We start from the raw sequence: 14,454 nt of genomic DNA, 5'->3' as shown, positions 1-14,454 counted from the left end.
ACTAAAACAGATACATGCACACCCATGTTTACTGCTATGCTATTCACAACAACAAAGAGATGGAAGTAACCCAAGTGCCTACCAACAAATGAATGGGTAGAAGAACTATGGTACATTCACACAATGAATTATTACACAGCACTGAAAAACAAACTTGTAAAACATTACACAACTTGGGGGAGTCTGGAGGACATTATGCTGAGTGAGATATTTCAGTCACAAAAGGACAAATACTGTGTAACACTGCTGTTATAAAATAGGACAGACATGGGGAGTTGGGGGGAGAATAGGAAAAGAGTGACTAGATAATGAACATTGCATTGGAACAAATGAGGGGAAGAATAGTCTGAAAGGAATATATGACTAGGCATTATTATATGCATGACAGCAATCTGGAACAAGAGGTGTATTGCAGGGAGGGAGGGAGGAGGGAAAGTGAAGAAAATGTGCAAAAATGGGGCGGGAAAAGTGCCATGATGTCCTGTGTTGCATATAAACAGCCAATACTGGCTGAATCTGTATAGCACTGAATTACTTCTCCATAAATCTCCTGATCCATACAGAATATTATGGAATAACAGGGTCCTAACGAAGATCCAGAAAGGGCAACAAAACAGAGTGTGCCTTTCACTTGCACAATACTAAATGGAATATTCACATGCCTCCAAAAACCCATGTTAATTGTAAAAATTGCAAAAAAAAAAAAAGTAAATTACATGAAGGAAAAAGTGAAAGTTTGGACTCAACCACTTCTACCTCCTTAGGCACAGCTGACCCTAAGCACATTTTATGGGCCCACTTTCTTACATGTTCTTTTAAATCATACATACTGCCAACCACTCTACTTACTCTTGTAGACATTTTTCTAACATTAGTGTTCCAGTTAGATTTTTTTCAAGTTTTGATAATTCAGAGTTGATTTCTTCATTTTTGGATTTGATACGAAAAAGATTGTTGGTCAAATCATTTACTGCAGGAATGAAACTAGAAAACAAAACAAAAACTTGGTCACACAAATGGATATTAATAATTATAATTACCCATTATTTGTAGAAATTATTTCACTATTTATAAAAATGTACGAAGCTTTTTGTGTATACGTTGTTGTTGTAAGGGACCCTACGAACAACGTATCTGAACCCTGTCCTTTCCTGTGCCATCCTTAATCATCTCTGATACACTGGGGTCCACTGCTGTAGTCAGAGTGTCAATTCACCTCGTTGAAGGTCTTCTTTTCTTTCACTGACCCTCCATCTTTCTAAGCATGATGTCCATTCCTAAGGAGCAGCCTCTCCTAGCAACATGCCCAAAGTATGAAAGGCAAAGCTTCGCCAACCTTGTCTCTTCAAGGAGCACTCTGGCTGCACTTTTCCCAAGACATACCTGTTTGTTATTTTGGCAGTTCTTGGGATATTCCCTTTTCTTCTTCAACACCACAACTCAAAGTCATCAATTCGTCCTCCGTCATCCTTATTCATAGCCAGCTCTCAGGTGCACAGCAAGATTGGTAAGACCATGGCCTGAATCAGGTATGGTTAAATCTTCAAACTAACATCATTGCTTCTTATTCATTTGGAGAGGACACTGACAGCAAAACTTCCCAATGTAATACATCCCCTGACTTCCTGACTGCCACTATCAAGAGTGCTGACTATGGATCCAAGTAAGATGAATGAAATCACTGACAAGTTCAATCTTTTCTCCTTCTGTCATGACGTTAACTGTCAGGGGTGAGGATTTTTATATTCTTGATGTTAAGCTGCCATCCATATTGAAGGCTGTATATAGTCTTTGATCTTCTGTAGCAAGTGTTCAAATCAGCTGGTATTCAATCTATTCCTGAGGCCTTATTTTTTGCCACCAGCACCTTCAGTGTCTATATATATAAATTAAGCTCTAGTGGCCTATGGTAAAGGGCTGCACTGCCAACCCAAAAGCATGTGGTTCGAATCCGCCAGGTATTCCATGGAAGAAAGATGGGCAATCTCTTCCCATGGGATTTACTGCCTTTGAAAATCCACTGGAGGGTTGGCTACGAGTCAGTTCTGACATGATGGTACATAACTATATAACTATCTATTTATCTATCTAATCTATCTATCTATCTATAAGATACAGAAGCTCTGGCAAGTTAGGGATGGTGAGGCGTTCCATTGCCCTACAAGACTGACACATGCCCTTAACCACCAGACTCCATACATCTTATTTGCACTAGCAGGAAGCTACCAAGTTCCAGAAGCATCTCATTTGAACAGTAGCACCCAAGTCACTATGTGACAGCCACAAAGCTCAATTCTGACTCATAGCAACCTTCCACTGGGTTCTCCAAACTGAGGAGATGGCCCATCTTTTTCCTGTGAAGAAGCTGGAGGATTCAAACTATTGACCTTCATGCCATCAGAGCTTCTCAAAGACTATAATTAGAAGAGCCATATTAAGTAATACACTGTAGGCCAATGCAATCTTGGAACAAAAGAACATACTAAATTTTAACCAATGTATATGAATTAGTTAACTCACTCACAAAGCTAAGGAGTTAATGAAAGTCACTGTTGTTGCATTTATCACCAATTATCTATGTAGCACTACTCAGAGAAATAAAAGATCTTCAGAGTATATGACATAAGTAAAAACTGTTAGAATTACCTAGTTAGTGAGGTGTCCTTTGTTTCAAGCACCACTGCAATTTCAACCAAAGCGTTCAGATACCGGGAACCAGCACTAGAGAGTTTGGCGGGGGAAAAACTCACACTCTCCATTAGAAGGTCTTGAAGATGCTTAGCTGAAAAGATAGAACATGCTTTTGATGTCATAGCTAAAAAAAATCACTGCCACAGCTGTATATACTGATTTTCTCTTCCAAGAGTTTAGGTCTAGCTCTTACATTTAAGTTTGATTAATTTCGAGTTAGTGTTTATATATGGTGTGAGTTAAAGGTCTAGTTTCATTCCTGAACAGGTAAATATCCAGATGTCCCAGAACCATTCTTTCAAAAGACTATTCTTTGTTCCACAAAATGGTCTTACGGCTCTTGTAAAAAACCACTGGGGAACAGTACTCGCTTCAGAAGCACACACATAAAAATTGGAACAATACAGAGAAAATTAACATGGACCCTGCGCGATGATGACATGCAAATTCATGAAGCGTTCCGTATTTTTTTGTCATTTCAGTCCAGATAAGGTAGGACCTAAGAATCTGTGATTTTTATCTAGAATTATAATTTTTATTAATTGTAAAACTGATGAACTGTTGTATTTGATCCTAATCAAATGTTTATTTGTCTATAACTATATCCCCAGGACCTAACAAACTCAATAAACATTGGTTTAAAAAAACCAGAAAACAAAACAAACCACTGGGAAGTGTCTTTTGCGAAAGTGACTTTCCCACATGATAATGTGAACAGTTCCATTGACCCCCTTCCCCAGAGAAAATGGAGGAAAATTATTATTAAAAAAAAAATCCACCAGATGCTCTGCTGGAGAAGGAGGGGCAGTTGGATCCAAGTCCATGGTACACACAAAAAGGAAAAAAAGAAAAGGATTTTAAAGCCTATTTGAGAGTAAGCATGTCCTATGGTCGGTCATACAGCAATTGAAGGAATCCTCTCCTCAAGAGAATTGGCATTTGAAACAGGACCATTTTTCCACTTCTTCCGGTTTAGACAGACAAGAGACTTCAATCCACTCTAGAAAAAAACATTACTTCCTTCTCTCCTCAGCAACCAGTCACAGGTCTGTGTTCCCAGAAGCAGCAAGATTTCAGTAGTTTTTCATCCTGTTGCCAGCTGCTTGCTGCTAAGACAGTCCCGGGGGCTGTGGTTAGAAATGTGTACTTCCTTCTGCTCAGCTTCTACTGCTCTAACAGTATGTCTCCCTTATGGCAATATGGTGAGGATTCCGGGATAGGTTGGCCTTCTCCCAGTCATGAGATGATGAACTCACTCCAGAAGACAAACCAAGACGATCTCAGGCAACAGAGCCTCCCAACTGGTACAGGCACCTACAAGTCACAAGCTGTTCAATCTAAATGATAGGAATTTGAGTGGGAGCTCTAGAACACGAGTATTTTTATTCAAATTCCAGCTCTACCCCTTACTTGTTGGTGGACTTTGACAAAGGTACTCAACTCCTCAGTGCCTTGGTTTTCTTATTTGCATGATGGGCCATCTCATAAAAGCTACTTCAAAGGACTGTTCTGAAGATTCATTAACACCTATAGCACGTCTTTCAGTATCTAGCACAACTATTGGCCCTTTTAAATATTATTATAGGGAATGATGGAGATCTTAATAACCATTGAGCCTAGCACATAACTTTGGTTCCTAACTCAGAGACAGAAAAACTTGCTTCACAAATATGTTATTTAGGAGAGAACACTGATGTGCAAAGCCCATTTGGTAGTTTGAGAGTAAATATTACTTATTAATTTGTAATTTTCAGCAAGCTACTTCTGGGGCTTAAATTGAGCTAGTATTTTTTTTAAAGTTCTATTGAAGATCTTCTGACAAAGAAACTGAGAAAACAGTCTGTTACACTCTTTTAAATTTGGGGCTTGCCTTCTAGGAACCAGTGCCTGAATTCATCATGTAGACTATAAAACATTTCATTACAGAAACATTTTACAAATCTGTCCTTGAGAAATTCATCGACGAAAAGCTATAGTAAATAGGTATGAAAAGATATACTGGGTGACTCTTAAAAATTTCAGGTTCATCGCATTCAAGCTCTGAAAACATATGCAGCATGTCACATATGCCAATTTTCTGTGGAAGGTTGGTTAATTTTATTTTGAAACACCAAGCCGTTAAGCTTCTTTTACTCACACTACTCAACTGTCATCAAGGCAATCCCAACTCCAAGTGACCTTCCATTGGGTTTCTAAGGCTGTAAATATTAAAGGGAGGAGTCTCCCCTTCTTCTCTATCTTAGTGTCACTGCTGGATCAGAACAACCAGAGACTCATCAACTTTTGGTTACCGGTGTAATCTGTTACACAGTTTACTGCCAGAGCTCCTTAAACTTCTGTTATTCCCCAATCAGGGTAAGTCTGACTTTTAGCTCCTAGCCCATTGCCTGAGAGTAGATTCCAAGTCACAGCAACGTTACTGGGCAGAGAGAACTATTCGATATCATGTCCAAGGTGCGAACTGCCACAGCTTTTCCCCCATGAAGAAGCTGGCGTGACTTTTCAGTTAAGCACAGTGTGTCATGAGTGTTTCTCACTACACAGAAAATTCTCTAATATTGATGTTGGCAGATCTGGCTCTGACCTTAACATGGAAAACTGAGCCAAAATTCGACAGTCTATATTATCAAGTCACTCTGTGGGAAAAAGATGGGCAATCTCCTCCTGTGCAAGTAACTGCCCCTGAAAACCAGCTGGAAGGTCAGTTATGGGGTGGTTCCGACTCCACAGTACACAACTTAATAACAGATAGGGAGCTCTAGTGGTTTCATTGCAAGGGGTTGAGCTGTCAACTCAAAGGCACAAGGTTCAAATCTGCCAGCTGCTTTGTGGGAAAGAGATGTGCAATCTCCTCTAGTATCATTTATTGCCTCTGAAAACCCTCTAGAGCTGAGTCAGTTCTGACTTGACTGTATGTGGCAATGATAATAACAGATAGAATCTTGATGCTACAATGGTTAAGGGCTTGACTACTAAGCAAAAGGCCATGAGTTTGAACCCAAGAGCTGTTCCACAGCTGACAAGACCTCATGATCTGCTCCCATAAAGATTTAAAGCCTAGGCAATTCTGAGGCAGTTTTACTCTGACCTATGCGGTCTCTAAGAGAACAGATGTGACAGCATGTAATAGCTGTTAACGTCTGCTCAATAATATTTGTCTTAAAACATCTTATTGACCAACCATGTAGTTCTGGTTTGAGAGGACAAACAAAAAATTCCACACAAATAAAACAAACAAACAAAAATCCACCCTATTTTTTTTTAAAATCTCCTTTACTCATGTAGTATTTTAATAATGACAAAGTAGAATTACCTACAAACAAAATCACTTAAAAACATACAGATGGGCAAATATGACTACAAAAAGGAGGCCCAGAAGTTGTAGTTCCTACAAAGGCAGCCGTCTGAGTCCACCAGCTGATCTGTGGGATGAAGGCTGGAGTCTCCTGTAAAGACTTACAGTCCCAGAAACCAGAAGGAAGGTCACTATGAGTTGAAACTGACTCCAGAGCACTGGGTTTTTTAGGTTTGGTGACGGCAAAGGTACAGCACCAAGGACCTCTGAGGCTGAGAAACTGTTCTGTGTCCTGAATGTGATGAGGGTTCCACAACCTGTATCAAAACTCAAAAATTGTATTCCCTATTTTTTGTTTTAATGTTGGAAAGAGCAAATATACAACATAAGTAGGCATACTAAAAATGGGATTCTGTCCAAACATCTTAAGTGACAAAATGGCTAAGCATGGGGCATATGGGGGCCCCACGCCTTTCTCATTCCATATAGTCTCACCACCTTAAAGGATTTTGAATAAATGTTTTTGTAGTCTGAATTACAAAAGCAGGAATCCTAATGGTGCTTTTGCTAACAAAAAGGTCAGCAGTTCAAAATCACTCACAGTGGGCCTAAGAAAAGCACGGCAGGTGGTGTCCATAAAGACTTACAAAGCCTTGGAAACCTTTGTGGCAAGTTCTGCTGTTCCATAGGGTGCCTGTGAGTAGGAACTGACTCATTCAAGGGCAACAGGGTTTGGTGGTTTTAATGAAAAATACTTTTTGTCAAACTATTAAAAGCACTAAAACTTATGGCTATGGAGTCGGAACCAAGTCATAGCTGCCCCTCCAGGGGTTTCCAGATGCTGTAAATTGCACCAAGAGAAATTACCCTTCTTTCTGGATTCAAACCACAAGATAGGTATGGCCTTTGGATTAACAATACAACTCTCTATGGACTAGACCACCAGTTGTAGTTATGTGCCAATGAGTGGAAACAGGCTCATAGCTAATCCTCCAGGTTTTCAGAGCCTGTAGCACAGAAAGCAACTTTGTCCTATGGAGCAGATACCAGATTCAAACTGTGTGCCTTTGGGTTGGCAGTGCAACTCCTTACCACTAGGCCATCACAATTCTCTTATTAACACACACACATACACACCCCCACATCTGGCCAACAGAAAATTGCTGACTACACATACCTGTGTGAGCTGTCATGCTCACAGTTCATGGCAGAAGCCATCAGAAGTGTCCCAAAGCCTCAGTACGACTAAAGCATGGGAACAGGAGATCGACTAAACCACAAGTTTGGACTTGCCGGACTTCCTGTGTTCTTGTTAAGAGTATCAGTAAAATATTTAAGCAAGTATTACAAGCATGGTATTTAGGATTTAAGAAAATTACTCTGACAACACAGTGGATGGGAACTCTGGGTGAAATAAAGGAGCAAAGCTAACAGGTGGGTTGCCCTCAATCTTCAAGGTTAAAAAATGTGTGGTTGTTTATAAAACACAATGGATGGGAATGATTGTATGAAACACAATGTGAATAAACAACAGTGTATACGAATTTTGTAAGCAAACCAAAATAAGTTGTATAAAAAGTTCAACAGTGAATGAATGGAAATCCAAAGTCTCTGTAAATTTTCATTAAAATTAACAACAGTAATAATAAAGATGCTAATTGCTACTCATCAAAGCAGCAAGTAAAACAATGTCTTTGTTACATAACACACACACACACACAAAAGTATATAAAAAAGATGTGTGGCCGGTCACCTTTAGGTATGATATCTTTGCAAACTCTGGAGTTAACGCTCACCTTCTGATTCATACTCGCTTGCTTTCTGTTTCAAGTCCTCTATCACCAGGGAGACATCCCTGTCCCGGGTCTTGTTCCGTTCTGACAGGTGGTAGAGAATCTCTGTGGTCCGTGGGTTCACCTCATATTGTGGGATGGGATGATCTCCAAATATATTTTGCAACCATGCGGCAACCTACCCGTTAAAGGAAGGCAGACGTTACACGTTTTGTTCGTGGGTGAAACGGCCAAAGGAAACGGAGTGCCTTCTATGAACCTCCCAGCTTTTCCCGGGGAGATGATGGTAGATGGCGGGGAACAAACAGTGCGTAGGTACAATGAACAACGGGACATGATCAGAGAGCAAGCCATTCTCTCCCAAAGCTACGAACGCAGTTCACATTAGTTTGCACCACTCGAGAAAACCACTAAGCTCAGTACGAGCCGGGAATCGCCGGGCTCGGAGCAGGACCGGCAGGCAGGCCGCTCTGGGTTCCCGAGGGATGCCTATCAGCGGACCCTAAGTGCCCCTCCTGGCCGGAGCACAAACCGCGGGAAGCCCCGCGAAGGAAGGGGGACGCTCCTTCCTACCGGGTCTTAGGGGAGGGAGAGACTCGCCGATCCCGAGGCGGAGGTAAATAGAGGGGAAGAGAGAGTAAGCGTGGCTCCGAGGAGATCCACCATCGGAGGAGGCGGAGGTGTCAAAGCCGTCGTTTTCAGGAGTCCCTAAATCCCCACTCCTGGCCCATCACCTGCGCGCCTTTCTCCAGATGATCTCCTTTCTCCAGCTGCGACCCCTTCTCCGGCAGAGCCGCCATAGCGGCAACTCCCGCCACCGCGATAACTCCCGTCACTCCCCGCGGCACGTCCCGCCCCCACGAGACTGGTCCCGCCCCCCCGAAGGCGTGCCTTACCGTGGCTCCGCCCACATGCCTTTGGCCATGCCTACCTGGGGCCTAGGGTTGCTGGGAGTGGTGATTTTTCATGACTCCCCAGCCCCTTGTCCAGTCTCTGGACCAGCTAGACCCAGGGCAGGTACAGGCATTGCCTTTGTCTTCCACTCCTTCCAAAGGATCCGCTGTTCTGCATTTTCATGATTTACCATGGGGTTTGGGTTTGATTGTATGCCTCTTGCAATCACTTCTACCATATATTGGATAAATTTCCCCCTGCCCCCATTTTCATTAGCTAATCCTTTGGGATTTGCACTTCTTTTTTTTTTTTTTATTTTTCTTATTTTTATTATGTGTGTGTGTGTGTGTGTACCATCCAATCAGATTTGACTGGTATAGGAGGAGATTGTTCCTCCTTCTCCAGCAGAGCATCTGGTGGATTTGAACCGCACACCTCTGGGATTGCAGTGCAGCTTCTTGCCACTAGGCCACCAGAGCTCGCCGGGATTTGCACTTCTAACCCAAAAGCCATGCGTTTCTGGTGGTTTGAATCTACCAGCTGTGCTGAAGGAGGAAGAAGGACATTCTCCTTCTGTGAGATGACCATCCTGTGCCATCTTCTCCATGTCTGCATTAACTCTGCACCACTGGGCTACCAGAGGTCCCTAAAGAAGACCAAAGAAGTGATACCTTTGAACTACGGTGTTGTTCAAGCATACCGAATGTGTCACAATGGCCAGAAGAACAAGCTTTGGAAGAAATGCCACCAGAATGCTCCTTGAAAGTGAGGTTGGCAAAATTTCATGTACACTTTAGACATGTTCTCAGAAGGGGCCAGTCCTTGGGGGGAAAGGACATCATGCCTGGCAAACTAGAGGGTCCATCAAAATGAGGCTACTACTTTGGGGGACACTAAACTGTGTCCTCCTTAAAATATGTGTAAACTCGGCCAGGCCTGAATCTCACTGGCTTGACCATTATAATCCCCCATGATGTGATCTGATGTGACAAGCCCATCATCAGCTGTGGTAATGGAGTTGTGTTGTTGTTAGGTGGCATCGAGACAAGTAGAACTCACAGCGACACTATGAACAACAGACCTGAATCCCATCCTATCTGTGCCATCCTCACCATCTCTGATACATTTGAGTCCACTGCTGCAGTCAACAAGTTAATCCGCCTCTATGGGGGTCTTCCTCTCTTTTGCTGACCCTCCATCCTTCCAAGTGTGATACCCTTTTCCTAGAAACAGCCTCTCGCCAATCCCAACAACATGTCCAAAGAACAAGATGAAGCTTTGTCGTCCTTGCCTCCAAGGAGCACTCTGGCTGCACCTTTTCCAAGACCTACCTACTTGTTCTGTTGGCAGTCCGTGGGATAGTCAGTACTCTTCTCCAATGCCACACCACAGTTCTTGTACCAGGATCTTGATTTTCAGTATGAGAGTGTGAGGAGACTTGGGGCAAGGAAGGCACAAGGTGAGGTGACCAAAAAGGACACCTTGCAAAGCCTAGGAGAGGGGAGTAGGTGCATCCTAACTGAAGTTGCTGGATCTTCCCTTTTACTTCTTATGACTTAACAAGCAAATTCATGACAACTGACCCACAACTCACTGAACAAGAAGAGAGCTGATCAAGGCAACTCTCTGAAAGCAACTGGCAACTCAAAAAGCCAACAACTCAGAGGAAATGCTTTTTAATATGAATACTATGTGTGTAAGTATACAAATGCAATCTACCAGCAGAAACCAGGATCCTACCCATAACCACCAATTATTATTTTATCCAAGAAATAATAAGTTACTAAGACATTAAGTTACTAAGGATTGAAAAGAGGAAAAGTATACTCTGAGGTCCTCATCTGTTTATTAAGAAAGAGATGCTTCACAGGCCGTGGTCACAGTCCCATCATCTCCACTCTCTGTGTAAGCTCAGCTTCAATGGTTTCCTAAAAGCAGAAAGGCACACTAGAGTTAATGAACTAAAACAGATGTCTAACTTCAAGTTACTCTACAGATTTAATAACAGCAATAACAACAATTTTGAGTATTTCTGAAAACGAGAATATAAAAAAATAATAAAACTAGATCTTTCATAAGCAGTTCATAAGTGTGAGGACCGGGTGTTCATGCTTTTGTATGACAATGTGCCTCCCTTAAATTCTGTTACAAAGTCGGCACACTATCTGTCTGACATGAAAAGAATAATAAAAGTAATGTTTTTTAAATACTACGTAAATTATTAATTATAAATTATTAATTTGCTTTTCAACATTTACTTGCTTTTATAACTTTTCCTTTTCTTGTCCCTCCCAAAAGGTTTTCGGGCTCCTAACTGATTCTAATTAACATCTGAAGAGGATGGGGGTGGGAGTAAATCCTTTAAAGGACTGAGTTGGTATAAGATGCCTTTGAACTGTGGTGCTGAAGAAGAGTATTGAATATACTATTGACAAAGAGGTGAACAAACCAGTTTATCCTGGAAAGAGTGAAACCAGACTGCTCCTTGGAGGCAAGGATTCTGAGGCTTTGTCTGACATACTCTGGACATGTTGCAAGGAAGAACCAATCCTTGGAGAGGGACATCATGCTTGGGAGAGTGGAGGGACAGCAAAAGAGAGGAAGACCTTCCACGAGACTGAGATGGATTGATTTAGTGACTGGGGTAATGAGAGTAGGTGTGTCAGAAATGATAAGGCTCTGGATAGAGCAGGGTTTAGAGCTGTTGTGCATAGGGTCGCTGTGATCGCAAGCAACTCAAAGGCACCTATTAAGAACAACATTTCTTTCTTAAGCAACTGATTTCTACAATATCTTTTGAATCAACTTTTTTTCCATTCTCATTGTCACTGTCCTCATCCCTTCTCATCTGGCTTGAATAAGCCAACTGGTTTCTGTAATTTCCGTTCACTTTTTACTGATTATGGTAGTGTTTAATATTCTTAAAGCACTGGTTTGGTCAAAGTGTATCTTTGCCACATTTCTCTTTAGGTTAAAGAATAGAACAAGGCAACATGCAGGAACTTTTAGGGGTTTCTGATAGCCTCTAGGCGCAACCCTTTTTACATAAGCACTTGACATCATAACCTAGCTGTCCTCTTCAACCCTGGCTTCCACTACATACTCTGGACTAGCTTGTGGCAATTCTTCCTCATTTGCCATACTTGAAAAAGTTTTCCACTGGGCACATATATACATGCATGCCAAAAAAGTACTGGACCATGGGAATGACGCACAGAACTCTGGGGCTTTATTTACTTCTGAAGAGGAAGGAAAGGGTAAGGATGACAGGGGCTTTCACTCTATCGGCACCTACTGTATTTCTGTAGAAAAACATCATAAGGATAGAACTACTTACCAATTCCCTCTTTGCGTCTTCAATTTTTACTTGAGCAAGACATGGGTTCTTTAAGGAAAAAACAAAACAAGGACAGGTTATATTGCCTTTAATTCAGCTCCAGGGGGAAATGTAGCAATAATTTTCAAAAGGCAAAAAGTTATACAGACAGTGAGTGTATCCAATGAACATGCAATACTGAAATTCACAAATGACATTAAATCTTTAAACATGAAATTACTATTTTCATAGCAGTAATTACTATGAAAATGTAATTATTTTGTGGCAGGTTAAAATGGATGACAATACAAGAATAATTACCGGCATTAAATCTAAATAAGATTCCAATTTTTTCTTCAAAGGTTCTGTCTGTTGTTTTAGTTCTTCCAGTTTCTGGGAGTAAAACAAAAAAAGATTCATAGAGTAAGTCATTAATGCAAATAAATAAAGCCACTTTCTGAAGTGACACTGAAATGCCTTAAAATTAGGATTATTTTTAAATAATATATCTAGCAAAGAAATTAAAAAATAAATGGATAGACAAACTCACTTCCTATGGAAGCAAGTACCCTAGTAAGAGTACGATTAAAGTACTATTTTTTATTTATTTTTATTTTTTTATTATTTTGTGTATATGTGTCTGTGTACCGTCAGATCAGATCTGACTGGTACAGGAGGAGATTGCCCCTCCTTTCCCAGCAGAGCATCTGGTGGATTTGAACCATGCGTCTCTGGGATTGCAGTGCAGCTTCTTGCCACTAGGCCACCAGAGCTCCCCTTAAAGTACTATTTAAGATCAGAATTTAAGTATGCTATATAAGATCACAAAAGAAAGTAGTAAGAGGAATCAAAATATAAATAGTTACCAGAGAAGGTATATAAAATCACCTAGATAAGGTAGGAGAAGGTAAAGACAATATCTAACATGGGGGTTGATTAGACATTGTAATTAATTAGTTAATTAATTATAATTAATGTTATAAAAGAAAAATGCATATGAATTATGAATTACATTGTTACTAGAAGGAAAACCAAATAACTAATAAGAGGAAAGGGAATAACTAAAAAAAGTTATAAATAAGAGTTTAACTCTTATTAAGAAAATAAAATGAGGAATCAGAAGAGAATAGAATTGAAGTTTAAAATATAGATTTGTTAACCATCCATTTTAGTTCCTAAGAACCAAAGAATAAGCATATTTTAATATTGGAGAAAAAACCCTTTTTCACTTTTCCAAAAGAGAGAAAACTTTCCTAAAACCTGAAGAACTCAGTATTGTACTTAAAAACTATTGACTTTTGGGATCTGAATTTTTGCTGATTATTGAGAGAGATGAGCATCGAGACGGAGGAGAGGACTTAATCAGTAAATCAGTAGAATATAACCTGCATCAAATAGTTTCTAACATACAGTAATAAGTACAGAAAGCCCAAACAAACGTGAAGATATACAGAGCTAAATAAGTCAGAAAATTACAAAAGTCAAGGGAAAGAAAACAGTCCAATCAAGACTTAAAGCTCTGCAAAAAGAAGCAAATGAAAAAGTGGATTTTCTAGTATTTTTAAAAGGTAAATTAGATTAAATTAAGCTTACTTCTGACAGTGTTATTAGGGACTGATGAGACAGAGAGGCATCCATGCCTCTGGCTGAAAGTTGTTCCTACAATTACAAAAAAAAAAGGGGGGGGGTGTCAGTGAATAAAAAGCATCTTGAAGGTTGTTGTTATGTGCCGTTGAGTCACCTGCGACTCATAGCGATCCTATAGACAACAGCCCTAAACCCTGCTCTATCCCTTGCCAATCTTCTCGTCTCTGACACGCCTATTCCTGTTACCCCAGTGACTGAATTAATCCATTTTATCAAGGGTCTTCCTTTCCTGTCTTTCCACCTCCCAAGCATGAAGTCCCTCTCCAAGGACTGATCCCGATCTTGAAGGTGAGCATCACTAAATGTTTTCAACATCTACAATAGTAAATAAGGAAATAAATGGGGCAAAGATGAAAACTATGCACAGATCCCTCTCAGCACTTTATGTAGGAATCATTCCTATATAGGTGCAAAGCTTGAGGGCCTACACTTTGGAGTCTGAGCAGCTGGGTCTGGATTAGGACTGGATCCTAAGTAACAACAGACCTTGGGCTAGTTACCTGTGCTCACTGTGCCTATGTTCTCTCAGCTGTAAAAAAGGAGTAAGACCACTGTCTACTTATGAGGAAAAGGTATAAAGGAAATGTCACTGTATTCAGTCCTCTATACAAACCTCTGTGGCTTGGATCTCAGTTCTGAACTCCTGTGATTTTGCTTTTAGGAAGTTCATGTTTTGAAGACGCTGGTCAACTTTGGCCCTTTCTTTACTGAGATGCTGTTCTGCCTTCTTGAGATCTCTTTAAAAAATATAGGTAAGAACATTATTTTTTTCTTCTCAGTGAAATGATTATTTTAAAAAAACCCTACTTAAAAAAAAT

At 40.6% G+C, this 14,454-nt stretch overlaps 2 protein-coding genes across 2 annotated transcripts in view; both read right to left on the bottom strand.

The window, feature by feature from the left end:
* Nucleotides 1–8,579, bottom strand: part of LOC102857812 (HAUS augmin-like complex subunit 1-like) — a 14,010-nt gene extending 5,431 nt beyond the window's left edge. The window contains exons 1-4 of the mRNA XM_006889221.1: nt 8,552–8,579; nt 7,783–7,959; nt 2,647–2,782; nt 850–984 (exon numbers count right to left, since the gene is read on the bottom strand). Of these exons, the coding sequence (XP_006889283.1) occupies nt 850–984; nt 2,647–2,782; nt 7,783–7,959; nt 8,552–8,579 (476 nt within the window). The remainder of the gene's footprint in view (nt 1–849; nt 985–2,646; nt 2,783–7,782; nt 7,960–8,551) is intronic.
* Nucleotides 8,580–10,550: 1,971 nt separating this feature from the next.
* Nucleotides 10,551–14,454, bottom strand: part of HAUS1 (HAUS augmin-like complex, subunit 1) — a 15,010-nt gene continuing 11,106 nt past the window's right edge. Inside the window, exons 5-9 of the mRNA XM_006889220.1 lie at nt 14,250–14,373; nt 13,583–13,648; nt 12,311–12,382; nt 12,011–12,058; nt 10,551–10,601 (exon numbers count right to left, since the gene is read on the bottom strand). Of these exons, the coding sequence (XP_006889282.1) occupies nt 10,551–10,601; nt 12,011–12,058; nt 12,311–12,382; nt 13,583–13,648; nt 14,250–14,373 (361 nt within the window). The remainder of the gene's footprint in view (nt 10,602–12,010; nt 12,059–12,310; nt 12,383–13,582; nt 13,649–14,249; nt 14,374–14,454) is intronic.

This window comes from Elephantulus edwardii, unplaced genomic scaffold (assembly GCF_000299155.1).
Source record: "Elephantulus edwardii isolate Elephantulus edwardi_28Jun2011 unplaced genomic scaffold, EleEdw1.0 scaffold00076, whole genome shotgun sequence".
Lineage (NCBI taxonomy): Eukaryota > Metazoa > Chordata > Mammalia > Macroscelidea > Macroscelididae > Elephantulus > Elephantulus edwardii.
This window is presented reverse-complemented; position numbering and strand designations above follow the sequence as displayed.